This window comes from Peromyscus leucopus, chromosome 17, assembly GCF_004664715.2.
Source record: "Peromyscus leucopus breed LL Stock chromosome 17, UCI_PerLeu_2.1, whole genome shotgun sequence".
In the NCBI taxonomy this organism is placed as follows: domain Eukaryota; kingdom Metazoa; phylum Chordata; class Mammalia; order Rodentia; family Cricetidae; genus Peromyscus; species Peromyscus leucopus.
The window spans coordinates 53,466,804-53,489,282 of NC_051077.1; the positions used below are offsets into that span (position 1 = coordinate 53,466,804).

The following is a 22,479-nucleotide window of genomic DNA, read 5'->3' on the forward strand; positions in this document are numbered from 1 at the left end:
TACACAGAGAAACCCAGTCTCAAAAAATCAAAAATAAAATAAAAAATAAGACACAAAGATTTAAAGGACCTCCTGCCCTCTCCCGCCTCTGGGACCGTGCTGGGTCCTCAGACCTTGACAACTTCAGGAAGGTATTGTGCTCAGACAGCCTTGCTAGACTTCTCTAGAATGGTTCTTTCACCCCTGAGCCACGCCCCCAGACCTCACTGGGGATTCTAGGCGGGGCTCCACCCTGACCACGCCCCCAGACCTCACTGGGGATTCTAGGCAGGGCTCCACCCCTGACCACGCCCCCAGCCCCTCACTGGGGATTCTAGGCAGGGCTCCACCCCTGACCACGCCCCCAGCCCCTCACTGGGGGATTCTAGGTGGGGCTCCACCCTGACCTTGCCCCCAGCCCCTCACTGGGGGATTCTAGGCAGGGGCTCCACCCTGACCACGCCCCCAGCCCCTCACTGGGGATTCTAGGCAGGGGCTCCACCCCTGACCACGCCCCCAGCCCCTCACTGGGGATTCTAGGCAGGGGCTCCACCCCTGACCACGCCCCCAGCCCCTCACTGGGGATTCTAGGGTGGGGGCTCCACCCCTGAGCCACGCCCTCAGGCTCTTCTGTTTTGTCTTCTAATACTTAGCATTGGATTTGTGTTGCATTGGTTGATTCATATCTCATCCTGTATTCCTTCAGTTGGTCACAAATACAAAGACTTTTCCTGCACAAGGTCCCAGTCAGAGTCTGAGATAATGGCCCAAGATAACTTTCTGGTGGGCAGCCATCTGCCCCTACAGTATCCCGCAGCACTGTTAATAGTTTGTCCTTGTTTCTCCGGCTTTCTTCTCATGCTGTGTCTGTGAAAGCCATCGGGGGCAAGAACTCATTTCATTATTTTGTTTTAGGTTATTTTCATTATATTGTCTGTGCACGCACACATGCATGTATGTTCCATGGCATGTGTGTGGAGGTCAGAGAACAACTTGCTGGAGTTGGTTCTGTCCTTCCACCACACGGATCCCAGACTAGACCCAGGTTGTCAGGCTTGGTGGCAAATGCCTTACCCACTGCCTTCTCCCCAACCCTTCTGCAATTCTTTAGAGGAACGAGGGGCAGGCCGAGCCCTGCGCGGCATCTTCCTCTGCTCGGGCAGACAGACGCCATCTGTCTGGCTATACCCCTGTCCAGTACTCCAGATGAACCGTTGTCTTTGTGAGGTGGCCCTGTTCAGTTTTCAGTTGGTTTTGTTTTGTTGTGTTTTGTTTTTTTCTCTTTGTGTTTTTAAGAAAGAAACAGTTAGCCACTGTAAAGAGAGCAGCGGGCACACAGTAGCAGAGGAACCGGCCAGTTTGGGGTGTTTTGAGACCAAGTCTTTCTCTGTAATCCAAGCATCTCTCAAATGTGTGGCAATCCTTCTGCCTCAGCCTCCCAAGTGCTGGATGATATGTGTGAGCTGCCACAGCCTGCTCAGCCCTCCCTTTTCTCCACTCCCTTTACACAGCGCCATGCAGCCCAGGCTGGCTTCAAACCTGGGAGCCAAGAATGACTTTTGGCTCCTGACCCCACTGCCTGGTTCTAAGTGTGTGCCCCGTGCCTGGCCTCCGTTTTGTTTTCAGTTGGGATGAGAGCATGGCTTCCTGTGCAGGGGCTCCCGTGTATAACTTCTGCTTCTCGGGCCTTACGCTTCATGCGGAGCCGAGTGTGGCGGTGCATGCTTTTAGTCCCAGCACTCGGGAGGCAGAGGAAGCTGATATACTTGAGTTGGAGGCCAGCCTGGGCTACAGAGTGAGATTCAGGACAGCCAGGGCTACACAGAGATACCCTGTCTTGAAAAACAAAAAACAAAAGACAAATCATGCAGAGCAGAGGCAATGCACTACACACACACACACACACACACACACACACACACACACACACACACACACACCAGCTGTGAAGGATGCAAAGGCTACCCTGGGGTGCCTAGAGATCCTGTCTCCAAAACAGCTGAGCATGGTGGCACAGGCCTTTAGTCCTAGCACCTGGAGGGGTCTCTGCATTCACATGGCAGACGCCCACTGACACATGCATACCCCTAAACACAAATGTAAAGTTAAACAGAAACACCTGTCTCCTGCAGATCCGCCTTTAAGCGGCTGTTCCTGCACAAAGCCAAGGATAAGAAGCCCAGCCTGGAGGGTGTGGAGGAGATGGAGGGCAGTGGAGGGCAGGCGGCGCAGGAAGTCCCCACGAAGAAGAGTCTAGAAGGTTGGTCCCCCATAACTTCCAGCATCAGCCGCCTGGCCATGCCCACCGCTGGCAGGTCCCAGTGACGGTGTCTGGGGATCATGGCTGTGGACCTAGCTGTGCACCTGGGTGCCCATTCTGACCTTGCCTCCTGCTGTCCCTGCCCCTCAGCACTTTCTACCCAGCAGCACCGCCATGCTGCCAGTGAAAAGCCCCTGAAAGGGAAAAAGAACCGAAACCGCAAGGTCGGCCAGATCACAGTGTCGGAGAAGTGGCGTGAGTCCGTGTTCCGCAAGATCACCAACGCCAATGAGCTCAAATTTCTGGATGAGTTCCTGCTCAACAAGGTGAGCTGCTAGGATGCCAGTTTTTTGTTTTTTTTTTTAACATTTTTTTTTTAAGATTTATTTATTTATTACGTATACAGTGTTCTGCCTGCACACATCCCTGCAGGCCAGAAGAGGGCGCCAGATCTCATTACAGATGGCTGTGAGCCACCATGTGGTCGCCTGTCTGAGGCCTTGGTCCCCTCCAAGCATTATGAAGCCCACACAACCCCACCCTGTCGCCACCCACAAATGTGTGTGCGCGTGATGCCCTGCGGGCTAGAGTGACCACGTAGGACAGGAGCCCCACTGGGCCACTACTGTGTTGGTGACCTGGGGACCAGCTCTCCTCAGCTACCTGTCCATCCCATCCGTCCTCTGTGTAGAGGTTTCTAGCTGCCTTGGGTCTCATAGCTGGCACTGAGGAAGTGTGAGCGGCCCTGACCACCGTCTCCTGCAGGTGAACGACCTCCGCTCACAGAAGACGCCCATCGAGAGCTTGTTCATCGAGGCCACTGAGCGCTTCAGGAGCAACATTAAGACCATGTACTCTGTGCCTGTGCGTGGACCCCAGCCCCGCTGCCCACACCTCCCCCAGCCCCACCCCACAGCCCGTGTCTGGGCCGTGGGGACACCTCTCATGTTCCGACAGAACGGGAAGATCCACGTAGGCTACAAGGACCTCATGGAGAATTACCAGATTGTCGTCAGCAACCTGGCTGCCGAGCGTGGGGAGAAGGACACCAACCTGGTCCTCAATGTCTTCCAGTCGCTGCTGGATGAGTTCACCCGCAGCTACACCAAGACCGACTTCGAGCCCACCAAGGTAGGTGACTTCACCTCCTCCAGCCCCACCCCATCCGGGTCCTCCCGGTGCAGCAGCTGGTTGTGTCTCCCACCGTCTTCCGGGCCCAGCTCCTCCCGTTTGGCCGCACGCATCCCTCTCCGGCCTGGCCCGCCACCCGGCCCAGCCCCACCGCCGATGGCACCATCATCTCCCTGGTCAGCCATGGCCCCAGTGCCGCTCTGCTGAGCAGGCTGTGGGGGGGAGGGTGCCTTCCGTTACCAGATGAGGGGGGGCACGTGCTCCCCACCTCCTTTCTGAGGACAGGGCTATTCCTAGGGGACAGTCGGGCTGACCAGTCATCCCCACATGGGCTTCATCTATCTCTCTCTCTCTCTCTCAGCAGAGCAAAGCCCAGAAGAAGAAGCGGAAACAGGAGCGTGCTGTGAGTAGTCATGTGTGTGAGTGTATTCAGGAGTGAGCTGAGAATAGTCGTGTGATTGTGTGTGCATGTGTGCTGGAGCATGCTGTGAGTAGTCACGTGTGTGTGTGTGTGTGTGTGTGTGTGTGTGTGTGTGTGTGTGTGTAGTGTGAGTAGTCGTGGGGGGAGGGTGCTGTGAGTAGCCGTATGCATGTGAGTGCATGCATGTGTACACGGGCTCACATGTTCATTGTTGCAGCCCTGGTCAGTGCCTCGGAGCCGTGGGAAGGAGCTGCTGCTGACAGCAGCGTGAAGGGCGCCCGCCCACTCAGCCCTCCCTCCCTCCCGCCCCTTCCCACCCCAGGTCCAGGAGCACAATGGACACGTGTTTGCCAGCTACCAGGTGAACATCCCGCAGTCGTGTGAGCAGTGTCTCTCCTACATCTGGCTCATGGACAAGGCCCTGCTGTGCAGTGGTGAGCCCCACCCTGGCCTGGCCACATGGGTGCCCTGCCCCTGCCCCCTTCCTTGTCTTCCTGCCTGCTCGTCAGCATGCCTGCTCGTCAGCAGCTCCTCTCCACACATGCACGCACACACCCGCAGAGGCAGGTCATGTGACAGTCACGGCGCCATGCCTCTGTACCGTGGTGCGTGCTGCTCACCGCTTCAGCGTCGTCTCCCTCCAGCACTTCACAGACCCCAGCTATCCCTCTAAGGCCTGCCAGGACACAGACGCAGCCCGGAGCCGGCTGGTTGTGCAGTCAGAGCGTGGCCAAGCCAGGCCCACTGGCTCCTGACCCGGTGTCCTGGGTCTCTTCAGCCCCTCTGGGCTCAGGACTGGGGGCCCCAACACACATACACAGGCATCTACACCTTGACAGTGCTGGTCTCACCTCCCTGGATCTTAGCTGGCGTCACAGTCTGGGGACCAGTGTAGTTGAAGAAAGAGCATCATTTGGCCACTGTTAGGCTGAGTTCCCAAGGGGCCTCCTGTATGACCAAGGCCTAGGCCCCTCCTGACCACCAGTTACCACCCACCCGTCTTATGGGAATCAGGGCAGAGCGTAGCCCTGTGGTTTAGAATGCAGTCACGGTCCCCAGACGGTGAGTGGGTGTTCTCAGGAACTGGGTCCTGTGTAACCTCCGCTCTGGCCCTAGTGTGCAAGATGACCTGCCACAAAAAATGCGTGCACAAGATTCAGAGCTACTGCTCCTACACGGGAAGGAGGAAGGTGAGCATGCTTAAACCTGGAACTTTCTAGAACATTACATCCAGGGCTCCCAGGAACGTGGCAGGAGGGCTGTGGCCTCTGGTTCTCCTGCAGGACACATGTCCATTCCCAGGACTGAGACTCCCAGGCAGGCCCCTAACCCCTGCTGAAGAGTCCTGGACCTGGCAGAGGGAGGCCCTCATCTGCGGGACGGTGTGGGGTCCCACGTTAGAGGGCTGTGGAGCTGGGGCGCCCTCTCCCCAGGAAGGGCCGCCCAGCCCACGGGTGCTGCGTGGAGGGAGCCCACAAGCCCAGCAGCCTTGGAGAACAGGGTGGCAGGGAGGGATGGAGTGGGCCGGGGACAGCGCCCCCAGGCCTGACTTTCCACCCCAACCGTAGAGTGAGCCGGGTGCCGAGCCAGGCCACTTCGGGGTGTGTGTGGACAGCCTAACGAGTGACAAGGCCTCCGTGCCTGTCGTTCTGGAGAAGCTTCTAGAACATGTGGAGATGCATGGCCTGTACACCGAGGGCCTCTACCGCAAATCGGGCGCTGCCAACCGGACCCGGGAACTGCGGCAGGCACTGCAGACAGGTGAGCGCTGGAGCAGGGCCAACTGGACGGACCCGCTGGTCAGCACCACACACTGTCAGCACACACACACACTGTCAGCACACACACACACTGTCAGCACACACTGTCAGCACACACACACACTGTCAGCACACACACTGTCAGCACACACTGTCAGCACACACACTGTTGTCAGCACACACACTGTCAGCACACACTGTCAGCACACACACACTGTTGTCAGCACACACACTGTCAGCACACACTGTCAGCACACACACACTGTTGTCAGCACACACACTGTCAGCACACACTGTCAGCACACACACACTGTTGTCAGCACACACACTGTCAGCACACACTGTCAGCACACACTGTCAGCACACACTGTCAGCACACACACTGTCAGCACACACACTGTCAGCACACACACACACTGTCAGCACACACACACACTGTCAGCACACACACTGTCAGCACACACACACACTGTCAGCACCACACACTGCTCACCTGTCCCTGCCCTGCAGACCCCGCCGCAGTCAAGCTGGAAGACTTCCCCATCCACGCCATCACCGGGGTCCTGAAGCAGTGGCTAAGGGAGCTGCCCGAGCCCCTCATGACCTTTGCCCAGTACGGAGACTTCCTCAGGGCTGTTGGTGAGCCACGGAGAAAGGGATGAGGCCTAGACACGGCCTGCTCCTGCTGGGGCCCACAGTTTGGGTTGGTTGTTTCCCTCTGGACCTACGCCCCACGTGAAGGGCATTGGTGCACCCCAAATGCATGGGCAAGGAGGACTGGGCATGGCTGGTGCCACCCAGGACTGATAACCCTGGCCTCCCCAGAGCTTCCAGAGAAGCAAGAACAACTGGCTGCCATCTATGCAGTCCTGGACCACCTGCCTGAGGCCAACCACACCTCTCTGGAGAGACTCATCTTCCACCTTGTCAAGCAAGTGTCCTCCCTCCCTCCCTCCCCCCAGGAGTCAAGATGACTCTGCCCTGTGACCCCGCTGCATGTCCTGGCCACTGATACCAAGACAGGAACCTGACATTGGGGTCAGAGCGGGTGCGGGAGGGGTGCCTCCTAACTGTTGGCCCTACAGGGTGGCCCTGCTTGAGGATGTGAACCGCATGTCGCCAGGAGCTCTGGCTATCATCTTTGCGCCCTGCCTGCTACGCTGCCCCGACAACTCGGACCCCCTGACCAGCATGAAGGACGTACTAAAGATCACCACGTGAGTCCCTGGCCCCAGACCCACAGCTGCTTAGCTGCCTGGGATGTCCATCATCCTCGTGGTGGGGAGGCTGAGGCAGGAGGATCTGGAGTTCCAGGTCAGCTACGGAGCGCGACTGTCCCCAAGATCTAGCATGATCTCCTTCAAACCCACATAGCCTCCCTCCATCGTGGGTGCTTGGAAAGTTCGCAGACAGGGTTCCCGTGGCTGTCAGCGCTTCAGGCAGCCAGCAATCTCGCTAAGTTTTTAAATTATTGTATGGGGAGGGCACACATACCTATGCGTATGGAAGTCAGAGGACAGCTTCCTGGGGTTGGTTCTCTCCTTCCACGTAGGGCTGAGGGATTAAACTTGGGTCATCCAGCTTGGCAGCAAATGCCTTTACCCTCTGAGCTGTCTTTACGGTGGCCCCTTAGGTTTCTTCAGCAGCCTTGCCTCACCTCCCTAACGCGCGTGCGCGTGTGCACACACACGCGCGCGCGCGCACACACACACACGCACACACACGCGCACACACAGACATACACACACACACACACACGCACACACGCACGCACGCCCCTCTCTTCCTTTTCTGTGACGCTGAGAGCTGGAAGCAGGGTTCCGTGTGGCCCCTGCAGGCACACTCAGGCATGCTGTAGCAAACACACTTTTAACTAAAACCTAACACGTAACAAAAGGTGCATTTGAAGTGAGTGGAGTCGGGGTTCCAGAAGCACCCCAGTGCAGGCAGGGTTCCACACGTCTCCCTGTTCAGGGAAGATCTTGCTCTGGGTCCCTCAAGAAGCATTCAAGGGGCGAGACCCCTAGCCCCCTGATGGGGAAAGGCAGCCATGGAGCCTTGTGTCCACCTTTGGGTGGACAGGCAGTTCTCCATCGTTTTCTTCAGAACTCTGATGGGCTAGAGTGTGGCTCTGCAGAGCTCTTGTCTGGCATGCATGTGGACCTCGGACCCCCACCCACCCCCAGTGAAAACAGACAAACCTGCCAGGAGGAGAACCTTTGACCTTTCACCCTTGGCAGCTTTCTTAAAGTGAGACTGAGGAGGAGCCCTCTGTGGTCCCAGCCTTGCTCCTGGCCACCAGCAAGTGTTGTGGGTGAGGAAGGCGCCATTGGGCGGTGGCGGAACAGACACAGACTCACTTCCTGTGTCCTCTGGTCCGAGTAGGGAATTGACTGTGACCTTACAGCCTGAGGACTTGCCTTTCTCCTCACTCGTGTGGTTTTGAGCCGAGCCCCTCTGGTTCTGACCTTGAGTGGGCACCGGAGGAGTCAGAGCTTGTAGAGCTGTTTGTTGGGCATGCTGCATGCTGACGAGGGCAGGCTGACGAGGGCAGGCTGCCGGCCTTTCTTTACCCATCCTTTTCTGTGAGTTAAAAGTGGTCCCACCGTGCCGGCGACTGGGGTTCTGTTCTTGCCAACCTGCACCAACCTTTTACCTCCTGCCCTGGGTGCTGTCAGAGACCAGTGACAGGAAATCTTGGGTTCAGAGAGGCAAAGTGAGCCCCCTGAGGTCACAGGGTATCCCAGGGTCCTGGCCTGGCGGCTCTCTGGAACTGCCTTCCCAGCCACTGGACAGGGACTGACCGAGTCTGCGCACAGGTGTGTGGAGATGCTCATCAAGGAGCAGATGAGGAAGTACAAGATGAAGATGGAGGAGATCAACCAGCTGGAGGCGGCCGAGAGCATTGCATTCCGACGGCTCTCCCTGCTGCGGCAGAACGCTGTGAGTGCCGGCCTGGGGCTGGTCCTTGTGTGCCTGGGCTGGGGTTCAGGCCATAGGCTGTGGCCTTGTGTGCCTGGGCTGGGGTTCAGGCCATAGGCTGTGGCCTTGTGTGCCTGGGCTGGGGTTCAGGCCATAGGCTGTGGCCTTGTGTGCCTGGGCTGGGGTTCAGGCCATAGGCTGCGGTCTTGTGTGCCTGGGCTGGGGTTCAGGCCATAGGCTGCGGTCTTGTGGGCAAGTGGAGCAGAGCCCTGCCGTCACCAAATGGTCACCTCCACTCAGCCAGACACAGGTTGTCCCTCTGTTGCTCAGACACCAGCCTGGCCTGGTTTCCTTCTTGCTGGAACATAATGCCCAGGAGTTCCCATCACAGAAGTGCCCACTCAGCTGCTGGGGGAGGGGCAGGTCCTGGGCCCCCCTGGGAGCCCTCGGGTCTTAACCTGCTGCCGCTGCTGGTCCGGTCCTGCCCGTGCCTGTGTGGCAGGCCCAGCACGCCTGTTCACCTGTGTTATTTCTCCCCCAGCTGTGGCCTCTCAAACTGGGGTTCTCGTCTCCCTATGAGGGGGTCCGGGTATGTACGCATTGCGTGGCCGGCTGCATGTCTCCAGGTGCACACTGGGTAGTCTTGGCTGTAGCGTAGAGCATGTCCTAACCTCCTGGAACTGCATGCTGGTCCCTGGTCCCACTAGATTCCTGCAGAACTCCAGGCACAGAGCCCTGGAGTGGGCCTACCTCACAACTAACCCAGAGCTGCTGCCACCCCGCCCCCAACTTGGTCCAAGCACTAGGCTCCGCCCACAGCCTGAGCTCCACCCTCCAGCGCTGGGTCAGATCTGCCTCTTCTGTTTCAGACCAAAAGCCCCAGGACCCCAGTGATGCAGGACAGCAGCCTGGAGGAGCTGGAGGCCCTTCCCGAGGAGGCGGCAGGTGGCGACGAGGACCGAGAGAAGGAGATCCTCATGGAGCGGATCCAGTCCATCAAGGAGGAGAAGCAAGTGTCATGTGCCCATTCCTGCTCACACTCACCCTCACCGACTCTGGGCAGGCGCCCTAAGGCCAAACTGGTTGTGGCGTTGGGGGTGCTGGTGCCAAGGGCATCACTGACTGCTGTGTTTGGCGTGAGGGAGGGGCCAGGAGGAGCAAGACTGCTTCTTTGGGGGTAGTCTCTTGGTGGGAATGGCCTTGAATATGGTGCCCCCATCCTCAGGGAGGACATCACATACCGGCTGCCGGAGCTGGACCCGCGGGGCTCTGATGAGGAGAACCTGGACTCGGAGACGTCGGCCAGCACCGAGAGCCTGCTGGAGGAGAGGGGCGCTCGGGGGGCCGTGGAAGGTGAGTGTGAAGGTGGCATTCGATGACCTCCTCTCTGCGGCAGGCCCAGGTCGGGAGTCCACCCACGCCCCCACTGCAGTAACCCCAAGTCTGTCTCTCGAAGGGCCCCCCGCACCTGCTCTCCCCTGCCCCAGTGTGCCCACCCCGAGCCCCCACCCCGCGGCCACAGCCCCTCCACGCCGAAGGCCGACATCCTTCGTCACGGTCAGAGTGAAGACGCCGCGGAGGAATCCCATCATGCCCATGGCCAACATCAAGCTCCCGCCGGGCCTGCCCGCGCTCCTGACCAACTGGTCACCTGCTCTCCGGGAGGCCGCTGTTCCAGTAAGGCGCCGAGAGCCACCTGCCCGCCGACAGGACCAGGTACATTCTGTATACATTGCCCCCGGGGCTGACCTGCCGTCGCAGGGCACCCTGGAATCCCTGGACCACGATGTCGGACTTCCTGAAGCCAAGCGCAGGTACTCGGACCCCCCTACGTACTGCCTGCCCCCCAGCTCCAGCCAGGCCAATGGCTGAGGACCGTGACAGGCAGTCTGCATGTCCTAGAACCCCAGATCTGGGTGCCCCAGCTGCGGAGCTGGCCTTTCGCACTCTGAGAAGGATCCAGAATGAACAGTGCCCAGAAGGATGAGGTGGGCACCAGCTCTGTGTGGTGTGAAGGCTGGGGGCTGCTGGCCAGGAGCCCCAATCTGCACAGCGGTGCCCTTTGTACTTAGTAACTGTTTCTCCGTTCATGGTTTACATAACTTTTCAGTCATGACAGCCTTAATGGAGGACCAAACTTATTTTATATGTGTATGTCAGGGCTTTTATATTAACTCTTTCCCACTTGGTAACCTGGACGTGGGTGGGCCACTCCTGGCTGCTGTGATCCACCCTGGCCAGTGGACAATGGACTCGTAGGGCATGGGTTGCCCTCCCGAATGCCTCCCAGAACCGGCCATGTGGCCAGAGAACCTTCCAGCGTTGTTGGAGCTTCCTACAGGGTCACAGCTGCTGGCTGAAGACGGGCCAGGAGTGGGAAGCCTGAATGTAGCTCACATGGCTCTGCCCACTGTGCCTTGGGGCTGCCTACCCTGTGGCATGCAAGGAGCCAGGGACTCCGGACCTTTAGGGGCAGGTGGCACAGTCTCTGGAGCGCCTCTGCAGCCCGTGACAGCCTGGGTCCTTCAGAGTTCAGCTTCCTTCTCTCAGGCTCTGCCCCCTCCCTGGACACACAGGCCACCAGCCTGGGACCAACAAAGCTCCACAGGAGATGTGAAATAAAAGTGCTTGAGAGCGGCTGGTGTGTGACCTTGCTGCTGGGCTGGGTCAGAGTGGGTGGGGCCTGTCTGAGCCAGGAGTGAAGCAAGAGGCTGCACCCAGGAGCGGAAGCAGGCGGGTCCGGCTAACCGGGGCTGCAGAGTGAGCCTGCATGAAGGGAAAGAAAAGGGCCATCCAGACCCGCTCCGTGAGGAGGCTGCTGCCCTTGGCCTGGTACCCGCAGAGGCCACACATAGCCTGAAACTGGAACTGTTGAGCAGGTGAGAGTCCACACTTGACCTCAAGTGATGGGTCTCAGGAAGAACAGGTGCCCCAGGACCTGGAGAGATGATCTGGGGTGAAAAGCTCTTGCAGAAAACTTGGCTTTGTTCTCAGCACCGGCATGGGACCTCACAAACTTCTGTAACTCCAGATCCAAGGCATTGGACACCCTCTTCTGGCCTCCTGGGCACCAGACCAAAGGTGGTGCACACACACCCGTACAGGCCAAGCACCCGTACACATAAATAAATATTTTTTTAAAAGAAGTAGGTGTACTAAAGATGTATGGAGTTCACATTAGGGGCTGGAGAGATGGCTCAGAACACTTGGCATGCGAACATGAGGACCTGAGTTCAAATCCCAGCGCCCACGTAGAAGCTGGCGAGGCCCTGTCTCAAGGAGTAAGACAAATGGAGCAGGACACTTGACATCGTCCTCCAGCCCGTGTGCATGGGCAGACGGCGTGCATGCGCACACCACACACTCCCTCCAGGTTGGTGGCACACCTAGTCCCAGTACTCAGAAGGTGGAGTCAGGAGGATCAGGAGTTGAGAACTGGCTTGGTCTAGGTCACAAGAAGTCCACCCCACTCGTTTCCCATGAGGGCCCTGATGGCCTGAGGCACAGGGAGGCTGCCCGGTACAGAAGCTCAGGCTCAAGCTCTGGTCCAGGTTTTGAAGGCTATCGGCTCTGGAACAGCAGTTCTCAACCTTTCTAACGCTGTGACCCCTTAATACAGCTCCTCATGGGGCTCTCTGCCTCAGCCCCTCAGAAAGCGCCCCCAGTGGCGCCCCCCCCCCAGCTGCTCCTCACGACTGTGTCTGCAGGGTATTGGAGCTCCAGTTCACAGACCTGCCACGGGATTTTCCCCCTCCCCCACCCCGAGGTCACCAGGGAACCCAATGCTCATTAATCTGGGCTTTTAAATTCAGCTTGACTTGGCTTTCTGAATTGGCAGAGAAACCAATTACTGGGGAACCAAAAATACTTACCAACCCCAACCATAAAAATTATTTTTGCTGCTACTTCATAAGTGTAATTTTGCTACTATTATGAATTGTAAGTATCTGAAATGCAACCCCTGTGAAAGGGTCATTCACCCCCAAGGGTTGTGACCCACAGGTTGAGAACCCCTGTTTAGACCCTCAGGCTGGAAGCCACTTGCTCTGACCTGTGTCCTCCAGCATTGGTGTGTCTGCTGCTGTAGTAACAAGGTCACATTTCTCATCTCTGCTCCTGTTCCTGCCACCTTGAGACTTTTTTCAGATTTTTAAGTGTGGGGTGTGTGTGTGTGTGTGTGCGCGCGCGCGCGCGCGCACACACACACACACACACACACACACACACACACACACACACACACACACACACACAAGCATGCGCTGGTGACCACAGAGGCCAAAAGAGGGCATTGAATTCTCTGGAGCTGGAGTTACAGGTGTTTGTGAGACACCAGGTAGTGCTGGGAGTCTGTCTTCTGAGCTACCCCAACTCCATCCAGCTCTCCTGGTCTGCCTGCATCCTCATCCTGTTGGCAGCTCCACCTTCCCCCACAAAGGTAGAGAGGTCTGGCCGGTGACACAGCGGTTAGCCACTTCTCATTGCATTGGCAAAATGCCTGACAAACGTAACTAGGGAAGGATTTGTTGGGGCTCATAATCCAAATACATAGTCCATGACAGAAGGGCAGGCTCGGCAGCTGGAGGCTCAGAGTAACCTTAAACCTAGGCCGTCCCTCGTGGCCATACCCAGAGGTTTGTTTACGAAGTGAATGGATGCTGTAAAATTGGTGAGATTAACTACACACGAGAATCCCAGCATCAGTGTTCAGAGCTAGTTTGGACTACTGTCTTAGGGGTTCTGTTGCTTTAATGAAACCTCATGACAAAAAAAAAGCAGTTGGAGAGGAAAGGGTATATTTGGCTTATACTTCCTTATCACTGTCTATCATTGAAAGAAGTCAGAACAGGAACTCAAGCTGGACAGGAACCTGGAGGAGGAGCTGATGCAGAGGCCATGGAGGGGTGCTGCTCACTGGCTTGCTCAGCCTGCCTTGTTTTCTTTTCCAGACAGGGTTTCTCTGTGTAGCCCTAGCTGTCCTGGAACTTCCTCTATATAGACCAGGCTGGCCTCGAACTCACAGAGATCCACCTACCTCTGCCTCCTAAGTGCCACCACACCAGGCTAAAACTTTGTTTTGTTTTTCGAGACAGCGTTTCTCTGTAACAGCCCTGGCTGTCCTGGAACTTCCTCTATATAGACCAGGCTGGCCTCGAACTCACAGAGATCCACCTACCTCTGCCTCCTAAGTGCCACCACACCAGGCTAAAACTTTGTTTTGTTTTTCGAGACAGCGTTTCTCTGTAACAGCCCTGGCTGTCCTGGAATTCACTTTGTAGACCAGAACTTGCTTTCTTATAGAACCTAAGACCACCAGCCCAGGGATAGCCCCACCCACTATGAACTGAGCAATCACTCCAGCAATCACTAATTCAGAAAACGTCCACAGGCTTGCCTACAGCTCCATCTTACAGACACATTGTCTCGACTGAGGTTTCCTGCCCCCTCCCTGACGACTCCAGCTTGTGTCAAGTTGACATAAAACTAACCAGGACAGATACATATGTGGGCCAGCTGAGTCTCAAAATAACAAAGCCAGGCATACTAATACCAACAATCCTGAGGCAAAGGCAGGCGAAATCAACACAGAGTTTGAGGGCAGCCTGGTCTACATAGCAAGTTCCAGGGCTTCATAATGGATCCCTGTCACACACTGGCTGCTTAAGCTTTCTATGGAACCCCGTGTAAAAAGCCGGCAAAGGACCTGCTTATATCGCCAGGAAAGGAGGTGTGGCCAGGGTGTCTCATGCAAATGAAGGGTTGTATTTGCTCTGGTAGGGCCTGCTGTGCCCCCTTTGGCCTGCTGGGGAGTGAGGACGGACGCATGTCCTGGGAACGGTGCAGCAGCCAGCAAAGGCTGCCTGGCTCCTGGCTTTGGGTTGCAAGGGCTAATATTAGCCTCTTCTTGGTAGTTTAACTTATCTCTGTATACACGTGTGGAGGTCAATGTGATCGATGTCTCCTTCCGTAGCCCTCCACCTCATCTTTTTGAAGACGGCCCTGAACCTGAGCTCCTGATTGACAGGGCTGGCTGGGTCCACCCAGGGTTGAGATTGTAGGACCAGACTGTAGCAGGAATCTTAACAGTTCTTATTAATAAAATCAAACCCGGGACCAGTTATTGGGGTGAAATGCTGGATGGTCAGAGAGACAGAACAAGCCACAGCTAACCTCACCTCGCCGGATCCTCAGCTGATCTTGTTTCCTCAGACTGGAAACTTCTGTGTCCTCATCCAGAATGGGTCTCAGCTGAACTGCTGCTCAAAACCTAAATGCTTAACCAGCCAAATGCTTAACCAGCCAAATGTTTCTAGTTTCTAGTCTTCACGCTTTATATACCTTTCTGCTTTCTACCACCACTCCCTGGGATTAAAGGCTGGCTTTCTGGGATTAAAGGCGTGAGTCACCATGCCTGGCCGTTTCCAATGTGGCCTTGAACTCACAGAGATCCAGAGGGATTTCTATCTCTGGAATGCTGGGATTAAAGGCGTGAGTGCCACCATTTTCTAGCCTTCGTATCTAGTGGCTGTTCTGTCTCTAACCCAAGATAAGTTTATTAGGGTGCACAATATGTTGGGGAACACAATGTCACCACACCAGACCACTCGCTACACCTGGCCTTTTAAAAAAAATTACTATAGTCTTTAGTCTTTATTAAAAACCAAAGGGCCGCATGTAGTGGTGCCCACTTGTAATCCCAGCGCTCCGGAGACAGAGGCAAATGGATCTCTGAGTTCGAGGCCAGCCTGGTCTACATAATGAGTTTCAAGCCAGCCAAGTCTACATTGTAAAACCTTGCCCCCCCCCCCCAGGGGCCCCTGAGGCAAGTGCACAGCAGTGTTCTCAGGGTCAGGTGCATTTGAGCAGATACCTTTGTGGAGGAGGCCCGGGAGTCCAATGTCACCCTCGCCTGCTTGTGGGACAGGCTGCTCCAACACAGTGGGTCTCGGGCCAGCCTGAAGCAGTTCCAAGCCAGTTCTTCAGGATGGCCTGGGGTGTGTCCGAGTCTTGGCCCAGCCCCCTCTGGAGGTCCAGCTGGCCCCCCAGGGCTGGCTCAGTGCACTTGTGCAAGGAATCCTCTGGACAGCCCGTCTGCTCTGTCCGTCGGTCTTGCTAAGATCTAGTGGGATGAAGGGCCAGGCTTCCACGAACAAGACTTACTAGGCCTCCTCAGCCACAGGACCTCTGCCTCACCTCCTCCTGCCGGTCCAGCCACATGAAAACTCTAAAGGTAGTGTCACCTAGAGAGCCTCTCCAGACCTCCTGAAGGTTGCCTTTGCCTTTGAATTTTTTTTTTTTTTAGATTTAGTTATTTTTAGTGTTAATAGGTGTTTCAATGAATGCCTGTGTACCACTGTGCATGCCTGATGCCTGTGGAGACCAGAAAGGGGGCATCGGTTCCCTGGAACTAGGATTTTGAATGGGTGTAAACTACCACTGAGGGTGCTGGAAGTTGACCCTCGATCCTCTGGCGTCGCAGTCAGTGCTCCTCACCTGAGGCGTCCCCCACGGCCACCACCTTCGGATGTCATCCTTGGCCTGAACTGGACAGGGCCACCGGCGGGGGTAGGGCAGTCTGGAGTCCGGCAGACTCAAGTTTGGCCCCAGGCTGCAGACCACACTTGGCTGTTTATGTGAGTGCCGAGGAGCTGAATGCAGGCCCTTGTCCTTTTCAGGGCAGCCTCTTTGCCCTCTGAGCCGTGTCCCCAGCTCCTTGGACAGATGTGGTCATCAAGGCATGCACAGCATTTTTGGGTTTCAGATCCAAGGCAAGGTCAACACTAACAGACTAATGGTTCTGACAGCACCCTACCTGTCCCAGCCACAGAGCCGGGAGAGGGGGCTGTCACACCCACACTGCCTTTGTGAACCCTGGATTCAGTGTCCTCCAGGGTATTTTCTGAAGTGAGCAGGACCCAGGTGTCCTGAGGGGTGGGCTTTGTGGGCCATGCTGTGGTACTCATGAGGGCCCGTCAAGAGCCGTGGCAGGTTGGCTCACACATGGCAGAGATCCAACTCCAAATCCTCTGACCTCCGTCTGTGCACAGGGACATGGGAACAGGAGCACATGTGCACACAAAAAAAGTAATCTTAAAATTCAGAGCATCCCACCCGATGGCAGCCGGTCTGTATGTGTCTGTTTCTTCCTCCCACATGACCCCAGGTGTGTGTGTGTGTGTGTGTGTGTGTGTGTGTGTGTGTGTGTGTGTCAGTGCCAAAGCCATGCAGGTCACACCAACAGGAATGGAAGAGCGAAATGTGGTCACCCCACCTCAGAAAGGAAAGGCAATCTGTCGAGTGGTGGCCACAAAGGTATGCAGGTGCTGATGTGGCTCCGGCCTTTAACCCCAGCCGAGGGTCTGAGCTGGAGGCCAATCAGGGCTGCACAGTCAAGCTCTGTCTCCAAAACGACTGGGAGACTGGCTCAGAAGTTAATGCTTACTGTTCTTTCAGAGGACCCAGGCTCAGGTCCCAGAACCACATGGCTCTCCCAGCCACCCTAACTCCAGTGCCAGGGGATCCAATATCATTTTTAAAAAGATTTAAATATATATTTATGCATTCATATTTAAATATAGATAAAAATGGTTTTTGAGACAGGGTTTCTGTGTGTAGGCCTGGCTGTCCTGGAACTCACTCTGTAGCCCAGACTGGCCTATAAACTCAAAGCTCCACCTGCCTCTGCCTCCCGAGTGCTGGGATTAAAGGCCTGTGCCACCCTGCCCAGTTTAAAATGTGTATGTTTCAGTTGTGTGTCTGTGTGTGGGTGTGTGTATGTGAAGGCAGGTCCCTGAAGAGGCTGGAGTTACAGGAAACTGCTGCCTGACATGGTGCTGGGTATTGAACTCAGGTCCTCCTGCAAGAGCCCTTTATCCAGCCCAGCATCTCTTTAGAAACTTTCTCAGGTCTGAGATGCTTTGCCTTACACTTCTCACTCTCAGAAGCCATGTGAGGGGCTGGAGGGGTGCTCAGTGGTTAAGAGCACACACAGCTCTTGCAGAGGACCTGATTCCAATCCTCGGCACCCACTTTAGGCCGCTCACAACCACAATCCCAGCTCCAGACGATCCAGCGTCCACTTCTGGCTTCCATGGGCATCTGCACTTACATGCATGAGTCCATACATGCACATGGACCCACACACATACACAACATCTAAATAAAATAAAAACCCAAAACACTGAAAGCTGGGTCTAGTGCTGAGGGCTTGTAGTTCCGGTGCTGGGGAGGAAACAAGTGGATCTCGGAGGCTGCACCACAGGCCAGTCCAGCCCGCTTGAGGAGTTCCAGGCCAAACAGAGAGTGTGGCTCAAGCTCAGGCCTGCTGTCCCACATTTTTAATCCCAGCACTTGGGAGGCAGAAATAGGCAGATCTCTGTTCAAGGCCAGCCTGGTCTAGTGAGACCCTGTCGAGGGAGATGGGGGTGGGATGACACTGAGGTTGCCCTCTGGCCTCCACAGGGCACAGTCCTCCATGTAAATATGAGTGCTCAACACACACACACACACACACACACACACACACATACACAGTCCTCCATGTAAACATGAGTGCTCAACACACACACACACACACACACATACACAGTCCTCCATGTAAATATGAGTGCTCAACACACACACACACACACACACACACACACGGATTGACACTGGATTCCTATAGGATGCTGAGTATTGGGTGTGACCCAGATCTGCCTTAGCCCGGACTTGGGTCCTGTCCCCTTAAGGCAGAGAGATGTAGCAGATGCTTTCCCAACAGAGCTAAAGGAAGCCGCTCAAGACCAGAGCTGGGGAGTATGAGACAATCCTCGATTCATATTACGAGTGCTGGATGGGGCTGGAGAGATGGCTCAGCAGTTGAGAGCACTGACTGATCTTCCAGAGGTTCCGGGTTCAATTCCCAGCACCCACATGGCAGCTAACAGTTGTCTGTAACTCCAAGATCTGACACCCTCACACAGACATACAGGCAGGCAAAACACCCATGCAAGTAAAAAAAAAAAAAAAAAAAAAAGTGCTGGAGACTCAAAAGAAGAAAATCAACTTAATTTTTGACCTTGCAAAGTCAAAGGTGGGAGTAGGGTATAGGGTAGGGAGGGTCACTCACCTTAGAAAAGGCAGAAATGCCAGGCATGGTTTATAACCCCCATGGCAGACCCTGTCCCCTGGATTCCTCATTGTACAAGTCCTTCAGAGATTCTGTGATCTTGCTATCTAGCATAGTCTCCCCTCTGAATTCTCCATCCCCCGCGGGCAAAATCACGCAGCGGACTAAGTTCAACACAAGATGAACTAGTACTGCTGTAGCCAGGAAAGACAAGGGCCCTGCCTCCTGGTCGTCCGAGATTCGCTGGCGAGTTCTATTTTCATAAAGTGGACCAGAACGACTACGGGATGGGAACGGTCAGGGCTCGGGATGGAAACTGGCCGGTCTGTCCGACGGAAGCGCCCACCTGGAATGTCACCAACCGGGCCGGGGGAAGCACCAGGCCAAGGCTCCCCGCCCAGCGGAAAGCGGAGGCCGTGGCCGTCTGTGGGCGCTCAGGGAGGGAAGACGCGCCCGACGAGCAAGCGGAACGCAGTGACCCGGGGAGCGTTGCGCGTGGGTCCAGGCTGAAAACCGGCCCTTCCGGTCCTGCTGACCAAAGCTCCCGGGACGTGATCGGCGGCCTCAGGCGCATCCAGGCTACCGAGAGATTCTGCTTCAAAAAAGGAAGAAAAGACCAAACAACAAAACTACAGTTTTAAAAACACGCTCTCTTGGGAAGGAAACGGTTCATCCTTGGACGAACACGGACGGCACAGCGCCGGGGCTTGAAACAAAACCCTACTTCCGTTCCAAGCCTAGCCGGGCGGACCTCGGAGGGACGGGACGGTCGACCAAAAGAAGCCTCCTCGCAGGCACTTCCGCCCTTTCCTAAGATGGCGCAGGCGGAAGGGGCCGGTCACCGCCCGCTGGCGACGTCGCGGCTGGAGTTGAACCTGGTGCGGTTGCTGTGTCGCTGCGAGTCGATGGCGGCAGAAAAGCGGGAACCGAACGAGTGGCGTCTGGAGAAGGTGAGGGACTCCCAGCCGCCGCAGAGGGCTCGGGCCCCAGGGGCCGACGATCCGATTCTCCGGCCACGCCACTTCCGGTTGGCGCCGCCACGTCAAGTGCGGCCCCGCCCCTTGGCGCATAGCCCCGCCCCGCCCGTGTCTCTTCCTGATCCCACCCCTCGGCCACAGGCCACGCCCTCTGCCCCCACTTAATGACGATCTGCCCCGCCCCGGCCCGTGGCTCCGCCCTCTCTGGCCCCACCCCGGCCCGTGGCTCCGCCCTCTCCCGGCCCGTGGCCCCGCCCCTTCCCGACCCCGCCCCGACAAATGGCCCCGCCCTCTCGGCCCCGCCCCGGCCCGTGGCTCCGCCCTCTCCCGCCCCGGCCCATGGCCCTGCCCTCTCCGGCCCCACCCCGCGGCTCCGCCCTCTCCCGGCCCCGGCCCGTGGCTCCGCCCTCTCCGGCCCCGCCCCGACCACACCCCGGCCACACCCAGGCCCGTGGCTCCGCCCTCTCCCGGCCACACCCCTTTCTGGTCCCTGACTGGCTGACACCCTGCCTTTCCTCCCAGTATGTGGGTGCCCTGGAAGACATGCTGCAGGCCCTGAAGATCCAGGCCAGGTGAGTGTGGGGCACCCAGACCCCCCCACGCCGCGACAGAGGCGGGTTGACTTCCTCTTTCTGCCTTTCAGCAAACCCGCCTCTGAGGTCATCAGCGAGTACTCGCGCAAGGTGGACTTCCTGAAGGGCATGCTGCAGGCTGAGAAGCTGGTGAGCCTGCCCTCCCACCCCCCTCGGGCCCGCTCGGGCCCCGCAGCCCCCGGGACCCGGACACAGCCCTCCAGTGACGGATCTTGCCCTTCCCGTGTTCCCTCAGACCTCCTCCTCGGAGAAGGCTCTCGCTAACCAGTTCCTGGCCCCGGGCCGCGTGCCCACCACGGCCAGGGAACGGGTGCCCGCCACCAAGACCGTGCATTTGCAGTCCCGGGCACGTTACACCAGTGAGATGCGGAGCGAGCTGCTGGGCACGGTAGGATTCCTCCCTTGTCCCTGGGACCATCCTTGGGACAGCACAGAGTCTGTACAGGGACAGAGATTGAACACAGTACCAGGAACCCAAGAGGGCCCACAGACAAGGCTTCCCAGAGAAGGTACTGTGCTCAAGACATTGCTAAAGGAATAGGAATTTGGTTTCTGGCAAGAGTAGATGGTGGTGGTGGCGGCAGCGGCAGCGGCGGCGGCGGCGGCGGCCATGTCACACGCCTTTAGTCCCTGTACTCAGGAGGCAGAGGCAGGCGGATCTCTGTGAGTTCGAGGCCAGCCTGGTCTACAGAGTGAGATCCAGGACAACAGGGCTACACAGAGAAACCCTGTCTCAACAACGAACAAAAGAAAAGACAACAACAACAACAAAATGGACCATGGACCATGTCTGTCTGGTTGAGCCCTGAATTGCCCCCCATCAGAATTTGTTTACAGTAGAATAAGGAATGTCCTTCAGAGCACTTTTCGTGGGTCACCCCAAGGCAGAGAGAGAGATTTAGGAAGACATTAAGGTGCATGGCCTCATGCCTCTCTCTTCTCCCCACAGGAGTCACCTGGAGGTGAGTCACGGCAGGCAAGACTTCCCTGACCTTACTGCCCCACAGTCCTGTGTGCCTGCCTCCCTTGATCTTCCCCAGCCCGGGAAGAGGGTAACCCAGGGTCAGCTGAGCCATGCCCGAGGGGAGGCTGAGAAAGAGAAGGTGTCCCCAGGAGAGACAGCGCCCCAGTGCAGTTCTAGGCTGCCGAGAGGGACCTGGGACCTTGGGGATAGGAAGGATGTGGTACAGAGGCACGCTGCCTAGGGCTTTACAGTGTGATGGGTCCAGGGGACAGTAGGTCCCAGGCAGAACAGCATTCTGGGTAGCAGACTTGGAAACAGGAAACCAACCTTGGTCCTTGGCCTCCTTTGCTTCCAGATCTTGAGGTGGACGTGAGGAAGCGCACGTGAGTGTCTTAGCCGTTGGTGGGGAACGGGAGGGGGCTGGGTGAAGCTGGGCCCCTGAGGTGATGCTACAAGGATCTAACTGCCCACTGGAAGTCCTTTCCGGGGCTGCTGCTCCTGGAATGTAAAAAAAGCAGGGGAAACTGAGTCCCAAGCAGAACTGGGGTGATGCCATGGGCCCTGGGATCCTTGGGAATGTGGGTGTCTACATCTCCACCTGTCATTCCTGGGTACCCACTACATGTGGGGTCAGCAGAGCAAAGGGGCCCAGACCTGCAGATGAGAAGCATTCAGCGTCCGAGCTTGACCTCGTCCTCCAGAGGCACCAGGGCCTCCAGGAAAAGCTGGCGGAGGAGATGCTAGGCCTGGCACGCAGCCTCAAGACCAACACACTGGCCGCCCAGAGTGTCATCAAGAAGGACAACCAGGTGCGGGAACGCTGCAGCCGCTGCCTCGGGCACTGAGACAGCTGGGCAGAAGTGGGGCATTGTGACTGGTGCCCTGCAGGTTCAGCAGGAGTTTGGGGAAGGCCAAGGAGGGGTGGCTGAGGCGGACCCAGCAGAGGGCACAGCATCAGCTGGGGCCCGAAGCCTGGGCCACCCAAGAGAGGCCACGCTGTCTCAGTCCTGTTGACAGTCCCCTTCTCCCACAGACCCTGTCACACTCTCTCAAGATGGCCGACCAGAACCTGGAGAAGCTGAAGATGGAGTCAGAGCGGTTGGAGCAGCATGCGCAGAAGTCGGTGAACTGGCTGCTGTGGGCCATGCTGATCGTCGTGTGCTTCGTCTTCATCAGCATGATCTTGTTTATCCGAATCATGCCCAGGCTGAAATAAAGCCAGCTCACGCTTTCCGGGCTCGTGGAGTGGGGTGTGTGGGCTGCAGGGTGGTGTCGACCAGCACACTTTCTATCCTGACGTTGGCCAGCATAGTGAGAGCCTGACTCTGTCCTCCAAAATAGCAAAAGAAAGGCTTATGAGA

The 22,479-nt window shown here is 56.9% G+C and overlaps 2 protein-coding genes across 18 annotated transcripts in view; both read left to right on the forward strand.

The window, feature by feature from the left end:
* Myo9b (myosin IXB) overlaps positions 1 to 11,619 on the forward strand; it is a 93,521-nt gene extending 81,902 nt beyond the window's left edge. For 7 of the 16 annotated variants that reach the window (XM_037211809.1, XM_037211811.1, XM_037211815.1 and 4 more), the window contains 16 exons: positions 2,112 to 2,239; positions 2,390 to 2,565; positions 3,005 to 3,103; positions 3,197 to 3,370; positions 3,732 to 3,773; positions 4,114 to 4,225; positions 4,908 to 4,981; positions 5,360 to 5,552; positions 6,062 to 6,190; positions 6,377 to 6,482; positions 6,637 to 6,768; positions 8,371 to 8,494; positions 9,015 to 9,062; positions 9,343 to 9,482; positions 9,699 to 9,826; positions 9,930 to 11,619. In XM_037211809.1, coding sequence (XP_037067704.1) covers positions 2,112 to 2,239; positions 2,390 to 2,565; positions 3,005 to 3,103; positions 3,197 to 3,370; positions 3,732 to 3,773; positions 4,114 to 4,225; positions 4,908 to 4,981; positions 5,360 to 5,552; positions 6,062 to 6,190; positions 6,377 to 6,482; positions 6,637 to 6,768; positions 8,371 to 8,494; positions 9,015 to 9,062; positions 9,343 to 9,482; positions 9,699 to 9,826; positions 9,930 to 10,345 — 2,221 coding nt within the window. In that variant the 3' untranslated portion in view covers positions 10,346 to 11,619. The remainder of the gene's footprint in view (positions 1 to 2,111; positions 2,240 to 2,389; positions 2,566 to 3,004; positions 3,104 to 3,196; positions 3,371 to 3,731; positions 3,774 to 4,113; positions 4,226 to 4,907; positions 4,982 to 5,359; positions 5,553 to 6,061; positions 6,191 to 6,376; positions 6,483 to 6,636; positions 6,769 to 8,370; positions 8,495 to 9,014; positions 9,063 to 9,342; positions 9,483 to 9,698; positions 9,827 to 9,929) is intronic. The other 9 variants (XM_037211810.1, XM_037211812.1, XM_028893463.2 and 6 more) reach the window with 4 other exon arrangements.
* Positions 11,620 to 19,296: 7,677 nt separating this feature from the next.
* Use1 (unconventional SNARE in the ER 1) lies at positions 19,297 to 22,351 on the forward strand. Of its 2 annotated transcripts, none has more exons than XM_028893526.2 (8): positions 19,297 to 19,534; positions 20,084 to 20,133; positions 20,205 to 20,283; positions 20,390 to 20,542; positions 21,104 to 21,116; positions 21,474 to 21,501; positions 21,753 to 21,927; positions 22,152 to 22,351. In XM_028893526.2, exons 1-8 carry the CDS (start codon positions 19,400 to 19,402, stop codon positions 22,332 to 22,334), a joined length of 816 nt encoding a protein of 271 aa, XP_028749359.1. In that variant the 5' UTR covers positions 19,297 to 19,399; the 3' UTR covers positions 22,335 to 22,351. The 2 variants fall into 2 exon arrangements, with proteins under 2 accessions (XP_028749359.1, XP_028749360.1); XM_028893527.2 differs by having other exon boundaries at positions 21,756 to 21,927.
* Positions 22,352 to 22,479: the final 128 nt, after the last annotated feature.